A 16,757-nucleotide genomic window follows, 5' to 3' on the forward strand; every position below is an offset into this window, starting at 1 on the left:
CTCAACACCTACAAGCCCAGATCACATCACATACGAATATCAGAAGTTTGAATGGGATCTACAATCTTAAAGTAGTCAAACCCTAGGGCGGTAAGTAATCAAGAGATATAGAGGTTACGGCTTCTAATATCACATTGGCTTTTTAATTGAGGAAATTACCCAGCTTGTGCCACTCCTTTGGCTTTACACAATCAAGCAGAGAGACTTGGGCAAAGCTAGACTTGGAGACTGCTCTCTATGTAGTCTTAGCCTGCCTTGTATATCTAGGGTGTTAGTTAGCTTGTGTTAATCTATTTAGCTAATTACTATGGCTATTAACAGTCTTTCACAATGTAATGGGCCACTTAATAGAATCTAAAGGCATACTTAAGTGGCACCCTTACTGTCATACTGACATTCGTTGCACTCAGTTTGCTATCAAACTCAAGAGCAAACTTGGAAATCTCCTCCTCAAACCTACAAGTCACTATACATATTTTGGCTTATCACACCAACAACAAGAGCAATACTACTCAACGATTGCTACAACCATCTATGATTCATTACACGTCATCGCTCCTTAGTTACTGGGCCGATATTACCACATAGCATATCTCTACAACCCTCTATGATTCATTACATGACATCACTCATACTACCACATGACATATCTCTACCAACTAGAGGCCTAGGAGCATGAACGATAGCTCTAAAAGCTCCTACGAACCTCTATGATTCATTACATGTCATCGCTCTTTAGTTACCCACAAGATTGGTTAAGTTATGACATAATTTGTCTATGACATAATTTGTCTATGACATAATTTGTCTATGACATAATTTGTCTATAGGGGTACTCTGACCTTGGACCTCCTTTTACTTCCTATAGGCTATGAACCTAAGAGATGGTTCTATGGGATTCTCTTACGTCGACTACAGTTACCAAGCCTGGTTAGTCATGGAAAGTCTTGGAAAATGAGAGAACTACACTCCTTTAGCATAAATAGGATTGCCCTTTCCTTAAGAAAGGGCAAGCAGACAATACAGTAAATCGACTATCACATACTTCCACGTCTTTTCCAAGCTTCCAAGCATTGATCTTGTTACTCCTTGTTTCTGAAAAGTCAGTGAGGTGCTAACCTCTGACTTACCCCTGAGTTCCCAGACTCAACATTTGTTGCAACTTGTCTGAACCACTTCACTACATCACACACCTGATTGCTGCGTTGTGGAATAGTCTAAGCTACGACCCTTTGGCTCTGTTTTCTAAGACAGTGTGTTGTCTTAGTAAATTCATCCCTTCCTTGGGTGGCTAGATTCTCACATCTGGTGCACCCACCATTACAGGCAGGTGTAATGGTGGGTGCACCAGATGTGAGAATCTAGCCACCCAAGGAAGGGATGATTTTACTAAGACAACACACTGTCTTAGGAAACAGAGCCAAAGGGTTGTAGCTTAGACTATTCCACAACGCAGCAATCAGGTGTGTGATGTAGTGAAGTGGTTCAGACAAGTTGCAACAAATGTTGAGTCTGGGAACTCAGGGGTAAGTCAGAGGTTAACACCTCACTGACTTTTCAGAAACAAGGAGTAACAAGATGAATGCTTGGAAGCTTGGAAAAGACGTGGAAGTATGTGCTAGTCGATTTACTGTATTGCCTGCTTGCCCTTTCTTAAGGAAAGGGCAATCCTATTTATGCTAAAGGAGTGTAGTTCTCTCATTTTCCAAGACTTTCCATGACTAACCAGGCTTGGTAACTGTAGTCGACGTAAGAGAATCCCATAGAACCATCTCTTAGGTTCATAGCCTATAGGAAGTAAAAGGAGGTCCAAGGTCAGAGTACCCCTATAGACAAATTATGTCATAGACAAATTATGTCATAGACAAATTATGTCATAGACAAATTATGTCATAGACAAATTATGTCATAACTTAACCAATCTTGTGGGTAACTAAAGAGCGATGACATGTAATGAATCATAGAGGTTCGTAGGAGCTTTTAGAGCTATCGTTCATGCTCCTAGGCCTCTAGTTGGTAGAGATATGTCATGTGGTAGTATGAGTGATGTCATGTAATGAATCATAGAGGGTTGTAGAGATATGCTATGTGGTAATATCGGCCCAGTAACTAAGGAGCGATGACGTGTAATGAATCATAGATGGTTGTAGCAATCGTTGAGTAGTATTGCTCTTGTTGTTGGTGTGATAAGCCAAAATATGTATAGTGACTTGTAGGTTTGAGGAGGAGATTTCCAAGTTTGCTCTTGAGTTTGATAGCAAACTGAGTGCAACGAATGTCAGTATGACACTGCCTAATCGATAGGCTTTGGCGTTTCGATTACAAAGTCAGAACAGCACTAGGTGATTACTAACAATTACTCTAACTACAATAGGTATCTGGCTTGCTGTAAGTCTTTAACAGATGACTGTTGAGAGTCTATAGTCTTATTTCCTAATTAGGAAACAGTGGAGTTCATAGGGTGCAGGGTTTGTAAAGGGGTTTTAGACTATATTGATCGATTTTTCTACACCAACTATATACAGGCATGTAAAATGAGCTGTTTTACAGTAGCAGATGCGTCCTGGGCACAAAGAGATCCCCCGAAACACAAGGCGTACCAAACTTCTCCAACACCGCCAAACCTCCCTTTGCCTCTTCTTCCCATTAGCGAATCGACACGATACCAAGCCGCCAACCCCACACCGTCGCGCCGTCCCCAGCGTCGCCACTGCGGAGAGGAGCACGTGTGTGGTTTAGGGCTTTATCTGTCTGCTAGAGGCGAGGAATCGATAATGCACAGTGGTACGGAGTAAACCCGCTCTACGGAGTACACGCCAACAAATTACAAACTACAGGCAGTAGTACGCACGGCGCACGCACTCATTGCGGACCATTGCACCACAATCCCCCTCTCCACCGTTGCGGCCCGTGCAAAAGGTACTCTATACATAACAAATCTCGCAAACCGTATCCACACACGGCCCCACCCTCCCCGGCTTCCTGTCCTTTTACAGTTCGCTTCTCCATTTTTTATTCTCAACAGTGCAATCCAGCCGGGTCGCTCCCAGCCGCGGTCAAGCCACAAAAACGGAACAAGGAAAAAAAAGCCTTCTTCTATGGGGGCTTCTGGACGATTGCTGGATTCGGGGATGCCGTGCAGCGTGCAGGACGAGGTGGAGTTATGTAAGGTACACACCATGTGTACTGCGCTCTCTGTAGACCCCCCCGATTGCAGACATCTCCGAGACCTCCACGGCCCGAGATGAGTGAGTGGGTTTTTGGTATGTCCGTGTCGTTATCCGTTCGCTTGCTGGTGTGATGCTGTCCTCTGCTTTCTGCTCATCGCTGATATCTATCTCGTCCCTCAGCTCTCCTCTTCCCCCATCCATGAACCAGCCGTACTGTTATACAGAAGCTTTTGCGTGTATGCATGGCCAATGACTACAAGCCTACTGGGCCGTCTAGATGGTCGGTAGGTGAGGTGGTATGCTGAGGAGGGCGGGAGAGGTGGGCGGTGGTGATTTATACTCCCGAGTTCAGGGCCGAGGCGAGATGCCGAAGACGAGAGAGGAGATCAAATATGGGAAGGGGAAGGTGAGTAAATGGTACGAGCGTTTGTTGCCTGGCGCCTGGTGGGTAGATGTGCAAACTCGATTCCCATTTCGTATCTACCGGGTAGCATTTGGCTATGGGCTCCCCAAATCCCAAGGGCGGAACATATCATCAGGCTTAGCATATATACAGACACGCACACGCACATAATTCATCCCATATCCATATACCACCCCCCATACACCACCAAATCCACGATCTATCCCACGCCCCCCCAGATCCAAGAAACTCCTTCCATGCAATCTACCCAACCATCCACACATCATCAACCCCCTGCACAACAACAACCCCCTTCATAACAACAAACCCCTTCATAACAACAACCCCCTACTCACTAACCTCCCAAGCCCTAACAGCCCCATCATCTCCACTCGAAACCACCATCTCTCCCTCCCTCCCATCAAACCGCTGACACCACGTAACATGATTAATCTCATACGGTCCATGACCCATCTCCGCTGTGGCGAGGATCTTCCACTTCCCATTCCCCATCTTCCCCTCCCCCTTCTCCCCCTCCTTCCCCTCCCCCTTCTCCCCCTCCTTCCCCTCCCCCTTCTCCCCATCCCCACCCTCCACCACACCGTCCGCGCCTCCCTCCACTTCCCCATACACCACAATCCTCGAATCCCCCCCACAGCTAACCACCCGTCCCGTCCTCTCACTCCACGCAACCGCATACACAGCCCTTGTATGCGCCGCGGGCAGCGTCGCTTCGATCACCCATTTCTCCCCCTGAGCAGCAGCGCGCATCGTCGATGGGATGCCGCCACTCTCCGCCTCAGCAGCTTCGACACGCTTCCAGACGCGCAGTGTGGTGTCTGCCGAGCAAGTTATTAGGCGGCGGTGTTTAGGCTTCGGTGCTTCGGCGTCTGCTTCCTGCTCAGACTCGGCGGCTGGTTGGGAGTCCGGTGCAGCACCCTCCCAAGCAACACCCCAAACCGTTTCCCCCCCCCCTCCAGCACACCAACACACCCCCATTCCCCCTCCCCATCCTCCCTCCACACGCGCACGGTGCCATCATAACTCGCGCTCGCCAAACACTCTCCCTCATCGCCCTCACTTGGGGCCCAGGCAACGCACTTCACATCCCCCTCATGCTCCGTCAGCACCGCGACCGTCTCCCATTCATCAGCCCCGTCGACTTCTTCCCAGATCCAAATACTCTTATCCCTCGAACAAGTCGCCAAATACTGTCCCGACGGGCTAAACGCCAGATTCTTCACCTCAGCATCGTGGCCCTCGAGGACGACGCTGAATTCCCAATCCTCCCCATCCTCCCTCTCCCCGTCATCCCCCTCGTCCCTCCGCCACACCCCAGCAGTCCCATCAAAGCTACCCGTCACCAAACCGAGTTCTCCGGGGCGGAGATGCGGTTTCCAAGCCGTGGAGCGGATGGAGCGGGTGTGTCCGCCTTCGAGGATGGAGTGCGGGGTGGAGGTGCGGAGAGAGGTTATTTGGGCGGATTTGCCGAGGGAGGTGCTGAGGAGGGGGAGGGTGGGGTGGGGGGTTGAGTGCCAGGCGCGGCGGGGGGAGGGGGGGTGGAGAGGGGGGAGGGGTGTGAGGTGCATTGTGAGGCGGGGTAGGGGGTGTGAGTGTAGGTGTTGGCGGGTTGGGGGGGTCGGAGAGGCTGGAGAGGTGAGGTGAGGTTGTTTGGGTTGTTGTTTGTAGGTTGAGAGGTGTGGAAGCGTTGTGATTGATTTATGGCGGGGTTGATGTTCGAAGGAGGGGTAGCTCCGTTTCCTATCTGCGCGGAGACGTCGGATGATCCGCTTTGGTATCGTCAAACTGGGAATTGCCGAGGGAGGTATAGAGCTGAGAAGACAAGTAAAGCTTCAGTCGACGTACGTCGTGTCGAGTGCAGCTCCGTGATTATTATATTATTTCCTCACTATCGCAGTGCGTAACCGAATTGATCAATCAGCCTCGTCTGGCAGCGTGGGGGATTGGCTGGGGCCGGTGCCGGATCAACGACCCCACCGAGACGGCGGATTCGGCCATCCACCGTCTCTTTGATACCACCACTCTCTTATAAAAATGGAAAGCTGTCTGACAGATGAGGAGGAAATCCTGGTGGTATAGAGGAAAATATAAAGAGAAGTAACATGTCAGCCCATCTATTTCCAAATAACAAATCTAGCCACCCTCGTCCATGGAAAGCGCCAGACGAACACCGTAATACCCTCGGCTGGCACGCCTCTTGACTGGCATATAAACCAATCTAATTCTAATTATATCATTATGATGCTTGGGACAGCATCTCAAGACCCTAGAAACTGCAAAGTAGTATTACAAGGCCTCCTGACAGAGTTGAGAGACGAATGTAGGGGGTTGTAGAAAGGAATGCGCTGGTAGCAAGAGGACGAAGGTTCTGTAGCCCCGCTAGATAGCAACCGCAGATTGAGGTAATGGATGCTAACCGATAGACGCCGATATACTGGGCCACTGCTAAGAGGCATCAACCGTCGTCAAACTTCTTCTTGACACTAACAGTGCAGTATCCTTCGCCAGGTGTTGTTGCCGTTGCTGTTTGTCGTTGCTGCGTGTGTTTACCGCCTCCCATAGCTGCTTCTTGTTGCCGCTTGCTATTGTCACTATCCTGTCACCGTCACTATCCTGTCACCGTCACTATCCTATCACCGAAACCATCCGGCTTCTCAGCCGCCCCGAGCATGACGGAGGCGGCTCGGTTTGGAGCTGTGGTATTTGGAGCTGTAGCATTAACCTTTTCCGTGAGCATGTCGGCCTCAGTGGGCTAGCAGGTGTTCGTGTGCTTCGAATGGCACATCGATGTTGGGGGTTTGCAAGGTTCATCAGTTCGGAATGGGAATCTATTCCTATGCTATTTTCGAGACAGCGTGGGGTTGAAGTATGTGAATTTATTATATCTATTACAATTATATTAAAATTACCCAATACACCATACCGTAACCCGGATATGGCTATATCGTGACGTCCTCGGACTAGATTTTCTTAATAATGTCATACTTATTATATTATTTAGAAGGCATCTTACTCATTCTACACCACTTCCCCTTGTCAGTATCTCCTACACCATGCTTCATAACAAACAATCCAGTATGAGAGATTTTATGGATAGATCGTATATTCATAGTCTATAACCAAAAAACCACCCAACTTATTTATCTCAAACCTCCGCCCATTTTCCATGTCCATCCACAAAACATCAGGCGTAGTCTATCAAAATCTTCCGCTTCGATAAACCACCTCCAGGAGGCAAAAGCTCCCTCACAAAACGCCATGGATGTTTTCTTTCATCATCTCCATCTTATCTCATCCCTCATCATATACAGACACCCCCCTTAAACCTCCTTCTCCTCAACAACCACGCCCCATGGGTGGTCCTCGCGACCATACATGATATCCACGAGCCAGTTCTTGATGACGTTGGTGTAATCCCCAACCTCGCCCTGGGCCATTGGGACATCGATATCGACGCCACGGAAGTGGATTTTGGACACTGGTGCGACGAAGAACTGCTTCTGCATTAGCCATCTGCTTCCACACTTCGGGGGTATAAACTTACAGCCGTCCCACAAGCAAAACACTCAATCAACCTCCCCTCCTCCGACGCCTCCACAATCTCCCCCATAGTATACTGCCTCTCCACCACCTCCAGCGCCTCCAGCTCCCCCCCCTCCTTCGCCAACCTCTCCTTAACAAGCTGAATCACACTCCTCCTCGTCACACCATCCAGAATAACCTTATCCCCCAACGGCGCAGTAATCAACTGCAACTTCCCCTCCTTCGTCCTCATCACCGTGAAAAAATTACTCGCTCCCGCCTCCGTAACCTGCGCCTCATCCCCCAAAAGCCAGAGGACCTGGTTATACCCCAACCTCCGCGCCTCCTGCTGCGCCATCAGACTAGGCCCGTAATTCGCGCCTACCTTGGCGAATCCGAAGCCCCCCGGCCACGCGCGCACGATGTCGTTCTGGGAAGCGAGCAGCTTCATGCCGCCGGGTGTCTCGGAGAGCTCGGGCATGTAGGTCGCGATGATGAAGAGCATGGCCTCGTTAGGCGTCTGCACCCCCAGCTCAGCCTGCGTGCCAATCATCGTCGGGCGGAGGTAGAGGAACTTCCCCGCATTGGACTTAGGCAGGAATTTATCCCCATCCACAGCCACGAGCTCGGTAATCAGCTTCTCCACCTCAGCAGTGTCGAAAGTGGGGAGCGCGATGCGCGCAGATGACATGAGCAAGCGCTTAGCATTGCAGTCGGGGCGGAAGAGGCGCAGCTTGCCGTCGTAGCCGCGGTAGCACTTGAGGCCCTCGAAGCACTCGGTGGCGTAGTGGAGGACGGAAGCTGTGGGCATGATGGAGAAGGGGCCGTAGGGCTTGAGTTCAGGGATGCCCCAGCCGGAGTTGACGTTCCAGGTGCAGGTTATCATGTGGTCGGTGGCGAAGGAGGAGACGTTGCGGATGGGGTCGTCGAGGGCGGGGACGGTGCGGGGGGTCGTGGTGCGGGTGCGGGTTAGCTTTGAGGCGTCGAGGGGTGCGAGGGAGGCGGCGCTGCTGAGCTTGGCCTTGACGGCGTCGGCGCTCAGGTCGGGGTTTCCCTGCACCACGGCCTGGGGAGGCGTGGCGGATACGGCGGAGGGAGACATGAGGGGTTGTTGGTGGGGGTTATCGCCCGATGGTATGCGAAGTGAAGTGATGAGATATGATTCTTCTCTGTGTCAATTGAGAAGAGGGAGGGGTAGAGTCAATGGGGACAAACAGAGCTTGGATGGCTGCAGTTATATGAGTGTATGTGTGGAAGAGGTAAAGAAAAAAAGTAGAGCGTGTCAAGAGGAGGGGTTGGGGTTCACTTTTCTAGCCACCGGCCTTGGAGGAAAGACGGAAGGCGGGTCACGCGCAACTTTCTGGTGCGGGAGCTAAGATGGTAGGAAGGCCAGTTAGTCCATTGGCTCTAATCTCTGTAAGAATCTCGGCGGCACGGTGTGTTTCAACGTGGTCTATTCGTCTCCTATTCGAGGCTATATTTTGCATACTCCTCTGCTCGTCCGGTAGTTTCAGAATTAATTTCTCGGTGGTCGTGCGTGGTCGTGGGCGGCGAAAGTTCGATAAGAAAAAGACGCGTGCTGGGCCGGAACAAAATATGACGTCGACAGGACCCTTTCCTCGGTAACACAAAACCCTTCAATGGAGGCGTTTGAAGATCAATCAATGGACAGCCACTTATATCTATTGATACCAGGTGACTGCCCCCCTTTTTGCTTGGCCTCGTTGGCCCTTCAATTCAGCAACGGAGATGATGTTCATATCGATTGGTAAATCCATCCCAAAGTGCGGAATCAAAAGGTCGATATAGGCCGTTGCAAGCCGAGCGTAGCCCTTTTGTTCCAGCTGCCGAATCGCCGAGTCGAAAAGACATAATGAATCAGTCAGCAGGTACAAACAGCACGTGGATCAGAGAAGTGCACAATGACAATGCTATTGATTCTGTCTGATGATTGACGACGAGGATTGACGATGGAGGAGGATATTGGCGGTTGATGGTTGGCGGTTGATGGTTGGCGGTTGATGGTTGGCGGTTGATGGTTGGCGGTTGATGGTTGGCGTTGATGGTTGGCGGTTGATGGTTGGCGTTGATGGTTGGCGGTTGATGCGTTAAACGGTGATAAGTGACAGTGGTGGTCGTGCAACTGGCAGTAAAGTTGAGTATCTCCGCCGCCATATCCACGCCTTTCAACGGCCCTCTCTCTTGTACGAATACCCTCACTCCTACCCAGATAAATAGAAAGGACAAAAACACAAAAAGTCAAAAAGTCGAAAAGACAAAAAGTCAAAAAGACAATAACCCCTCTCAAATTCCCAGGGGGAATCCCCATCCATTTAACCCCTCCCGAATCTGTGATTTCAGCCTTGCATTCCCTGTCTTCTGATTCGCCACTCCATCGCCATCAACAATACGGATAATATCTATAATCCAAACCACAACAATTTTCCAACCTCATCACCACCTAAACACCACGCACACACAACAATGGCATCCTTCGCACGCCCCCTCTTCCAATCGGTACCCTTCCCCCCCCCGACTCTCTCCATCATCCCAGATCAAAGAACCCCAAGCTAACCTTCTCCCCCCCAGGCTCTCCGCCACGCCGCCCGCCCCTCCATCCCCTCGGCCTTCACTCGCTCCCCCCTCCCAGCGCGCCGTTTCCTCTCCGCCGAGACCAAGACCGCCATCACCGAAGCGGTCGGTTCGGCGCCCGTGGTGCTCTTCATGAAGGGCACACCCGAGACGCCCCAGTGCGGGTTTTCGCGCGCGAGTATCCAGATCTTGAGTTTGCAGGGGGTGGATCCGGGGAAGTTTACTGCGTTTAATGTTTTGGAAGATGATGCTTTGAGGTCGGGTATGTTGTTCCCCATCCCCTTCATTTTTGTTGATGGCGGTATGGGTTTGGTGAAGGGGGGCAAAGGCTGACAGTGTGTAGGCATCAAGGAGTTCTCAGACTGGCCAACGATCCCCCAGCTATACGTCGACAAGGAGTTCGTAGGCGGCTGCGATATCCTCGTTTCCATGCATCAGAATGGCGAGTTGGCGAAGCTGTTTGAGGAGAAGAACGTGCTGGCGCCCCCGGGAGTGGGAGAGGAGAAGCCGGCCTCGGAGTAAGCTTGCTGTTTGAGATGAGGGATGGATTCGGGGAAGATGTTGTACGATGGAGGGTGGGTTGTACGTATAGATAGATACCTTGGGGAGATGTTAATGAGGCTATGCATTCTGGTTGGCTCGTGTCTGGGGGTTTGGTATGTTGATGTTGCTGTTGGTGAAGATGGTGTGGAGGTTATCTTTGCAGCGTTTTGTTGTGCATGGTGGCTCGTTGTTCGGGACTTGAGTATGCCAGGTAGACTTGCAGTAAGGCTGGTCATTCAATTATACATCTCACCTCTCATATCTTCAGCCTCCAAAAAAGAGCCTCAATTCATTTCCAATAGACCTGCATCTCTTCCATGTCCAGAAAGACAGAAAAATTATTTGATGGCGGGGGTGGTGGAGTGCAGTGATGGGCGTGGTGGGGTTGTTTGAGTGATTGTGGAGGTGGGTGAGATTTGTGAAGGTTTGTGAGAGGATTGAATAATCTCCATCTCCATCTCCATCTCCATCTCCATCTCCATCTCCATCTCCATCTCCATCTCCATCTCCATCTCCATCTCCATCTCCATCTCCATCTCCATCTCCATCTCCATCTCCATCTCCATCTCCATCTCCATCTCCATCTCCATCTCCATCTCCATCTCCATCTCCATCTCCATCTCCATCTCCATCTCCATCTCCATCTCCATCTCCATCTCCATCTCCATCTCCATCTCCATCTCCATCTCCATCTCCATCTCCATCTCCATCTCCATCTCCCATCTCCATCTCCATCTCCATCTCCATCTCCATCTCCATCTCCATCTCCCATCTCCATCTCCATCTCCATCTCCATCTCCATCTCCATCTCCATCTCCATCTCCATCTCCATCTCCATCTCCATCTCCATCTCCATCTCCATCTCCATCTCCATCTCCATCTCCATCTCCATCTCCATCTCCATCTCCATCTCCATCTCCATCTCCATCTCCATCTCCATCTCCATCTCCATCTCCATCTCCATCTCCATCTCCATCTCCATCTCCATCTCCATCTCCATCTCCATCTCCATCTCCATCTCCATCTCCATCTCCATCTCCATCTCCATCTCCATCTCCATCTCCATCTCCATCTCCATCTCCATCTCCATCTCCAGCTCCATCCCCATCTCCATCTCCACCCCCGATCATCCATCCATCTCACAAACCTTCACAAATCTCACCCACCTCCACAATCACTCAAACAACCTCACCACGCACATCACTGCACTCCACCACCCCCGCCATCAAAATGCCACAAACCCGCCCCATCCACCGCGCCCCTCACACCTCCACACCCGCCCCAGCGCACTCCTCCCGCTCCAAGAAGCACAAAACCATCTCCACCGCCTCAATCCTGAAGCGTAAACCCATGGCAGCACTCTACACCCACCGCCGCCGCCACCGCCACCGCGCCTCTCACCACCGACACAGGGAGAAGAGTGGGCATCCTTTGATGAGGGATTATCAGGGTATGTCTTTCGCTCCCCTCCTTGTCTTACCAACTTTTTGTGTTTTGGGATTGGGATTGAGGGTTGAGGATAGAGGTGTGGAGGGTGTGGAGGGTGTGGAGGGTGTGGAGGGTGTGGAAGGTGTGGAAGGTGGCAGCTAATGAATAGTAGATGATGTAGCGAAATGCCGGGACTCTGCTGAATCGAATGCTGCAGTGGCCCTCTCCGACGCCCACGCCAAGCTCGTCGCAAAGGTAGACAAAATCAAATCCTCCAACACCACCACCCTCTCCACCCTGCAAACGCAATCCGAAGCCCTCCTTGCGCCACTGGAGGAGACCGAAGTTGACACCGCCACCACTGGGAACGCCGAGGTGGGCAAACAAATCGAAATGTTCCGAGCACAGCTTGCGGCGGGGGAGAAAGAGTTAAAACATCTATGGGAACTATGGGACGAGGCGCAGGGGGAGATCGAGAAGCTGGGGAGGGAGGGGGCAGGGGATATGCTGAAGGGGTGGGAGGAGGAGGTTAGGGAGAGGATTGGGGAGATGGAGGAGGAGGCGGGGGAGGCGGGACGGGAGGCGGTTAAGGCGATGGGGGAGGCTGAGAAGGTGAGTTTCTTTGTTGCATTTGTGCTTGTGTTGGTGGTGGTCGTGGGAGGCAAGGGAGAAAGGGTGTTGGCTGACTGATGGGTGTTTTAGGAGATTGATAAGAAGTTGAGGGAGGATCATGAGAAGCTTGTTGCGACGATGTTTAGGGGAGAGTAGGGGGTTGTGGTGATGCTTTAAGTGGAGGAGCTTGCTGGGGGAGTTGCTTGGGTTTTGGAGAAGAAGGCTAAGAAGTTGCTGAGAGGGTTGAAGTTTGGAAGGTCAAGGGGAAAAGTTATAATATGGGTTTTGCCTAACATTGGCTCGAGGAACGGGGGATAGGACTTGCTGGATGAGCTCCACTTGATGTTTGGAGGCGCCAAGGGATATACTTATACCACACTCTCAAAATTGCTGAGTCGCTATTTATTTATTTGCAAAGTATCTTAGAAAACATAGCTAGATAGAAACTTATAAAACTGCAATAGGCTTGATATATCAATTCCCGAAGGCCCGGCCTTACGAATAACAGGAAGCTACAAATAACAAGATGCTACAAATAACACGGCGTTACAAATAACAGGAAGCTACAAAGAACAAGACGCTACAAATAATACGGCTACAAATAACAGATACAAATAACAAGACAGTACTAACATACAAATGCACATTAGCTCACCTGTCATATCTATGATCCCGCACCACCCGATGGGCCTTCACAAATCGGTGGTCCCACCAGTTATACACCGACTATCCTTTGAAATCAATCCCGTCTTTGAAGTTATTGCAAACGTAAATGAACGATCTGAAAAGAGTATTATTAGATAAGCGCGCGCGTAAGCTTCGCCAGTCATAACGTCGCAAAACCACGTTGAAGACCACCCGTGTGCCTCGTACCGGAGAGGGAGTGGCGTGTTGATGGCACCTGGAATGGGCAACGATGGAGGGTCCTCATCAGAGAGAAATATCACGGTAGCTGGCAGAATGTTCGAATGATTTCTGACGCGGAGGGGCAGTGGCCATTCTTCGAATGCTTGAATCATTACGGTTATTGTTTAATGGATCGATATAACCTCATCCATCACTATTAAGGCTGGTGTTGCGTGAGGCTTAGTGGTTGATTTTCGACGCTGTTGACAGGGATAGTCGTATTGCTGAGCTCGTCCCGACACCCAGAGACAGCTATACTGTTTCTCTGGATTGTACTGCCCCACATTCTGTTTCTTGTGTACAATCGTACTGGTGGTGTCCTGTTCTCCAGCAGTACAAATGACAAGACTGGAAACGGGGACGTAGAACCGTACTACGGTTGCAATCGGGTGGGTGTCCTACCATATCCTGTCTTTTGTTTTCCAGCACTGCAAATGCAGTAATGATAAGAAACTGGAACAGGAGTACTACTACAGAGCTGTGGTAGACGCTATCGTAACATGAGCAACGTACTATTTTCATACATGTCTCTCACACTTCTCAGTAGAGACACTTGTAAGTAATATGTATTCCTTGGGGTATGACTATGATATCCCACGACAAAGCAATTTCGACTTGGTGTTAATATAGACAAACCAATACTAACTGCACATCCGCGAGTAGACACTGCAAATAAAATAAACGTATATGAAGGCCAGCTCTCCCGATCCTTGCTCCTTATGCAGGCAGAAGACAAAAATCACAGCATAGTGGGCTTCTCAGATCACTTACATCCCGACCGTTAAGCTCCCTTCGCACTAGGTTCTCGAGGTCCAAGCCGTCGTAAGCCGGCAGTCCTTGACCTGTAAATGCCTTTCTTAGAAAGCCTTTCCAGATACTCCTCCTTTGATCTGCGCCAAGGGGATTATAGTTGATCTTGAACTGGATTCTGCTAGCGATAGCATCATCAATATGTGCGACCCGATTGGTTGTTAGGAACATGATGCCTTGGTAATATTCAAGCGTTCGCAAGAATACACAGACTATGGCATTGCGAATTATCTCTGAGGCGAGCGCTGCTCTAAGTAAACATCCGCTTCATTAGTAGAAGAAGAGCATTCCATCTTGAACCGCGTTGGAATATACCTGGAAGACGCGCCTCAACGCTTTCTGCACTAGTGCCCAACTCGCCCGCGGAGACCTGTATTGTTGGTATGTGCGGTAAGATGGTGTCTAAGCAGACATACCGAATAGAGTGGCCTTTGAAGATGCTCAGATAGGACCTCAGCTGTCAAAGTCTTCCTCACACCTAGTGGGCCGCTCAACCTAAAAGACAATCAGTCGAGGCTGGTGAATCTGTAGAAACAGAGAAGACGCACGGGTAGGACTGGTTCTTTCAAGCTGATCCCTTGAACATCTCCTAAGATAGCCCTCAGGATATCGCAAACTCTCCGACTTAATGTCAATGTGGAACTTCGTCTCTTTCGTATCCTTGTCTGTCGGACAACAATCAGATATAGTACACCTTCATGGGAGTGATTACTAACCGACTACAATGAAAACGAAATTTGTCCAATGTAGTTATCTCATGAGCTGACTTCGCTGGCTCCACAAGTGCGTACTTGTACGTCTTATTATCCCAGCTGTATTGAAAATGATTTGTTAGCAAGATCCCACTCATTTAGCAGTGGCATCATGCACTTCTTCAACTGTTTTGAATGCTTTGGTATCTTTGGCATCAGCTTCAGCCACCTGAGCGTCTGTGGTATCGGGTTGAGGACCGTCTGAAACCTAAGCCAATCCCGCCTGCTTTGCACCCACAAGTTCTTTCAAGAGGTCCTTGAAGTCCTGGATCGTAAGGGATTGTGTCGGTGCCTAGGGGACAGATGTACGAGATTCAAGGTGTAATTCTATCATCGAACCAACCATTCCCATAAGCGCGACGTGATCATGGCTACTGTCTCGGCCTTCTCATCTCATCCCTTCCAGCTGGACGCAGTCTACGACCCAGCGGCATACAACACTCTTCCATCTCTCGGAAAAGCTCATAGTTTGATGACTGAAGATGCCATGGCCAAACTCCAAGGTCCAATCCGGCAATTGTTCCTGGACCACGAAGTGCAGGACCACTACGGCGTATGTCTTCTCCACAATCACTTTCAAATTCCCAATGGTCAACGTCTCGTTGAACACGGGCCCGTCTCTCTTCCATGGGATTAGGGGGACGAAAACAAATGCTGAAATTTGATGGGGTCATTGCTCCCCGGTCGATCAGACTGCTTGACGGGAAACTAGCTCCATTCGAGTTTTCTTTCTCCCTGACGGAGCCTGAACTCAACAGCGAGTTCCTGACGGAGGCTTTTCGTACTATTCAGGACTTAGGATTGCATGGTGTCTTCGGGGTCCGATACTTCGATAACCACGACACCCAGCTTTCGGTTGAGATCATACAAGGAAACGCGAATGTCATGATACCACGAGGATCACTTTCAGGCCTGATCGATGCGTTCTGGGTCTTCAACCAAGATGAAGACGATAGATGCCACTGCAGAGAACAGTGCTTTCCACAAGGAGGTTCTGAGCACCAGAAGAACCATTCTTGCGGATGATAGAGGCAGGATCGACTTTACGAACCTGATATTTTAGTGACGGTTATTGGATATTGGATTGTGTACCTGTTTTTAAGAACCTACTATTTACAGTCACTACTGCTCTTGAAGGATTTAAACCAGGTTGATATTTAAATTTAAATATCAACAAACCCAGCTTGCTTTTCTTGTCCCACATACGGTTTCGATTCCCGAAACATACTTGTGAAGGTACCATGCTCTGTCTGTACCTGCCCCATAACTTCAAAACCGAATCTGCTGTAGAGTCGAACTCCATCAGGAGATGCCATAACAAAGGAATTCCAGCCACAAGAGTCTGCCTTATCGCAGCCCCACTGCAGCAGCATAGACCCAACGCCCTGCCTTTGATACTCTGGTGCCACCGATATCGTATTCAATCCTAACACAGGGACTTAGTTCACTTCAGAACAGGAATAGTAGCAGACTTACTCCATACGTTTTGTTTGCCATCCAACACTTTTTGGCGCTCTTCTCTAAGACGCTTAGAGACTTGATTCCAAGCTCTCAAATCTAGTGACGCAGGATTCCAGGACTCACGCCTCTCGTTCGAGTTTGCCTTGCGCCTTGTTTTTCCACTGCTCGACTCCAAAGTCCAGACAGCAAAGCCAGCATAGCAATCAGAGCCAACGGTCACTTTACGGAACCAGCTTGAATCGTTCTCTAAGCTTTCTTGCAAGCCCTCGACTGTCCACTTTATTTCCTCTTCTTCTTCGTTGGCATTTGGATTCACATTAGGGAACATGGTCATTTGTAAGGGATCTCGCCTCATTGCAGGAAATTCACACCGACGAACCAACATATCAGTATCGCTAAGACATACGTCCGATAGCTGGTACTGCATTTCTGTAAGGCGGCCCTCACGTGAGGGCACGTGAGGTGTCACGCTCTTACAGTGGACCTGGCGGGCTCGGTAAATTAGGGCCTACGGGTTCCTGTATATAAGGGGCTGGA

The 16,757-nt window shown here is 50.0% G+C and overlaps 8 protein-coding genes across 8 annotated transcripts; 3 read left to right on the plus strand and 5 right to left on the minus strand.

Annotated features, from left to right (window-relative positions):
* Positions 1–2,484: 2,484 nt before the first annotated feature.
* On the minus strand, positions 2,485–5,084 carry CIA1_1 (Cytosolic iron-sulfur protein assembly protein). The gene has a single exon (XM_024467510.1). The coding sequence runs from the start codon at positions 4,570–4,572 to the stop codon at positions 3,922–3,924; it is 651 nt and encodes a 216-aa protein (XP_024325119.1). The 5' UTR covers positions 4,573–5,084; the 3' UTR covers positions 2,485–3,921.
* Positions 5,085–6,049: 965 nt separating this feature from the next.
* VC83_03873 (uncharacterized protein) lies at positions 6,050–6,454 on the minus strand (the record flags this gene model as incomplete). Its single annotated transcript, XM_024467511.1, has 2 exons — positions 6,215–6,454; positions 6,050–6,190 (listed from the first exon to the last, which is right to left on the minus strand). Exons 1-2 carry the CDS (start codon positions 6,329–6,331, stop codon positions 6,050–6,052), a joined length of 258 nt encoding a protein of 85 aa, XP_024325118.1. The 5' UTR covers positions 6,332–6,454.
* Positions 6,455–6,667: 213 nt separating this feature from the next.
* On the minus strand, positions 6,668–9,142 carry VC83_03874 (uncharacterized protein). The gene is made up of 3 exons (XM_024467512.1): positions 8,332–9,142; positions 7,139–8,280; positions 6,668–7,088 (listed from the first exon to the last, which is right to left on the minus strand). The coding sequence occupies exons 2-3, from the start codon at positions 8,216–8,218 to the stop codon at positions 6,915–6,917; spliced, it is 1,254 nt and encodes a 417-aa protein (XP_024325113.1). The 5' UTR covers positions 8,219–8,280; positions 8,332–9,142; the 3' UTR covers positions 6,668–6,914.
* A 458-nt stretch (positions 9,143–9,600) lies between these two features.
* Positions 9,601–10,230, plus strand: GRX5_1 (monothiol glutaredoxin grx5; the record flags this gene model as incomplete). The annotated part of the gene is made up of 3 exons (XM_024467513.1): positions 9,601–9,633; positions 9,706–9,970; positions 10,052–10,230. The coding sequence occupies 3 exons, from the start codon at positions 9,601–9,603 to the stop codon at positions 10,228–10,230; spliced, it is 477 nt and encodes a 158-aa protein (XP_024325112.1).
* A 359-nt stretch (positions 10,231–10,589) lies between these two features.
* On the minus strand, positions 10,590–11,381 carry VC83_03876 (uncharacterized protein; the record flags this gene model as incomplete). The annotated part of the gene is made up of 1 exon (XM_024467514.1): positions 10,590–11,381. One exon carries the CDS (start codon positions 11,379–11,381, stop codon positions 10,590–10,592), a length of 792 nt encoding a protein of 263 aa, XP_024325115.1.
* Positions 11,276–12,447, plus strand: VC83_03877 (uncharacterized protein; the record flags this gene model as incomplete). Its single annotated transcript, XM_024467515.1, has 3 exons — positions 11,276–11,701; positions 11,852–12,291; positions 12,382–12,447. The coding sequence occupies exons 1-3, from the start codon at positions 11,482–11,484 to the stop codon at positions 12,445–12,447; spliced, it is 726 nt and encodes a 241-aa protein (XP_024325114.1). The 5' UTR covers positions 11,276–11,481.
* A 2,939-nt stretch (positions 12,448–15,386) lies between these two features.
* Positions 15,387–15,785, plus strand: VC83_03878 (uncharacterized protein; the record flags this gene model as incomplete). Its single annotated transcript, XM_024467516.1, has 1 exon — positions 15,387–15,785. One exon carries the CDS (start codon positions 15,387–15,389, stop codon positions 15,783–15,785), a length of 399 nt encoding a protein of 132 aa, XP_024325111.1.
* Positions 15,786–15,909: 124 nt separating this feature from the next.
* On the minus strand, positions 15,910–16,610 carry VC83_03879 (uncharacterized protein). The gene is made up of 2 exons (XM_024467517.1): positions 16,236–16,610; positions 15,910–16,185 (listed from the first exon to the last, which is right to left on the minus strand). Exons 1-2 carry the CDS (start codon positions 16,603–16,605, stop codon positions 15,923–15,925), a joined length of 633 nt encoding a protein of 210 aa, XP_024325110.1. The 5' UTR covers positions 16,606–16,610; the 3' UTR covers positions 15,910–15,922.
* Positions 16,611–16,757: the final 147 nt, after the last annotated feature.

This window comes from Pseudogymnoascus destructans (genome assembly GCF_001641265.1).
Source record: "Pseudogymnoascus destructans isolate 20631-21 unplaced genomic scaffold scaffold_8, whole genome shotgun sequence".
Taxonomy (NCBI): Eukaryota; Fungi; Ascomycota; class Leotiomycetes; order Thelebolales; family Thelebolaceae; genus Pseudogymnoascus; species Pseudogymnoascus destructans.

Bases quoted from the DNA above. Each gene is read 5' to 3' on its own strand.
- CIA1_1 (XM_024467510.1), bottom strand. From the start codon at position 4,572: ATGGGGGTGTGTTGGTGTGCTGGAGGGGGGGGGGAAACGGTTTGGGGT.
- VC83_03874 (XM_024467512.1), bottom strand. From the start codon at position 8,218: ATGTCTCCCTCCGCCGTATCCGCCACGCCTCCCCAGGCCGTGGTGCAG. The intron at 7,089-7,138 runs GTAAGTTTATAC...ATGCAGAAGCAG, and splicing joins GTTTTGCTTGTGGGACGGCT to TTCTTCGTCGCACCAGTGTC.
- VC83_03879 (XM_024467517.1), bottom strand. From the start codon at position 16,605: ATGTTGGTTCGTCGGTGTGAATTTCCTGCAATGAGGCGAGATCCCTTA. The intron at 16,186-16,235 runs GTAAGTCTGCTA...TCCCTGTGTTAG, and splicing joins TGGCAAACAAAACGTATGGA to GATTGAATACGATATCGGTG.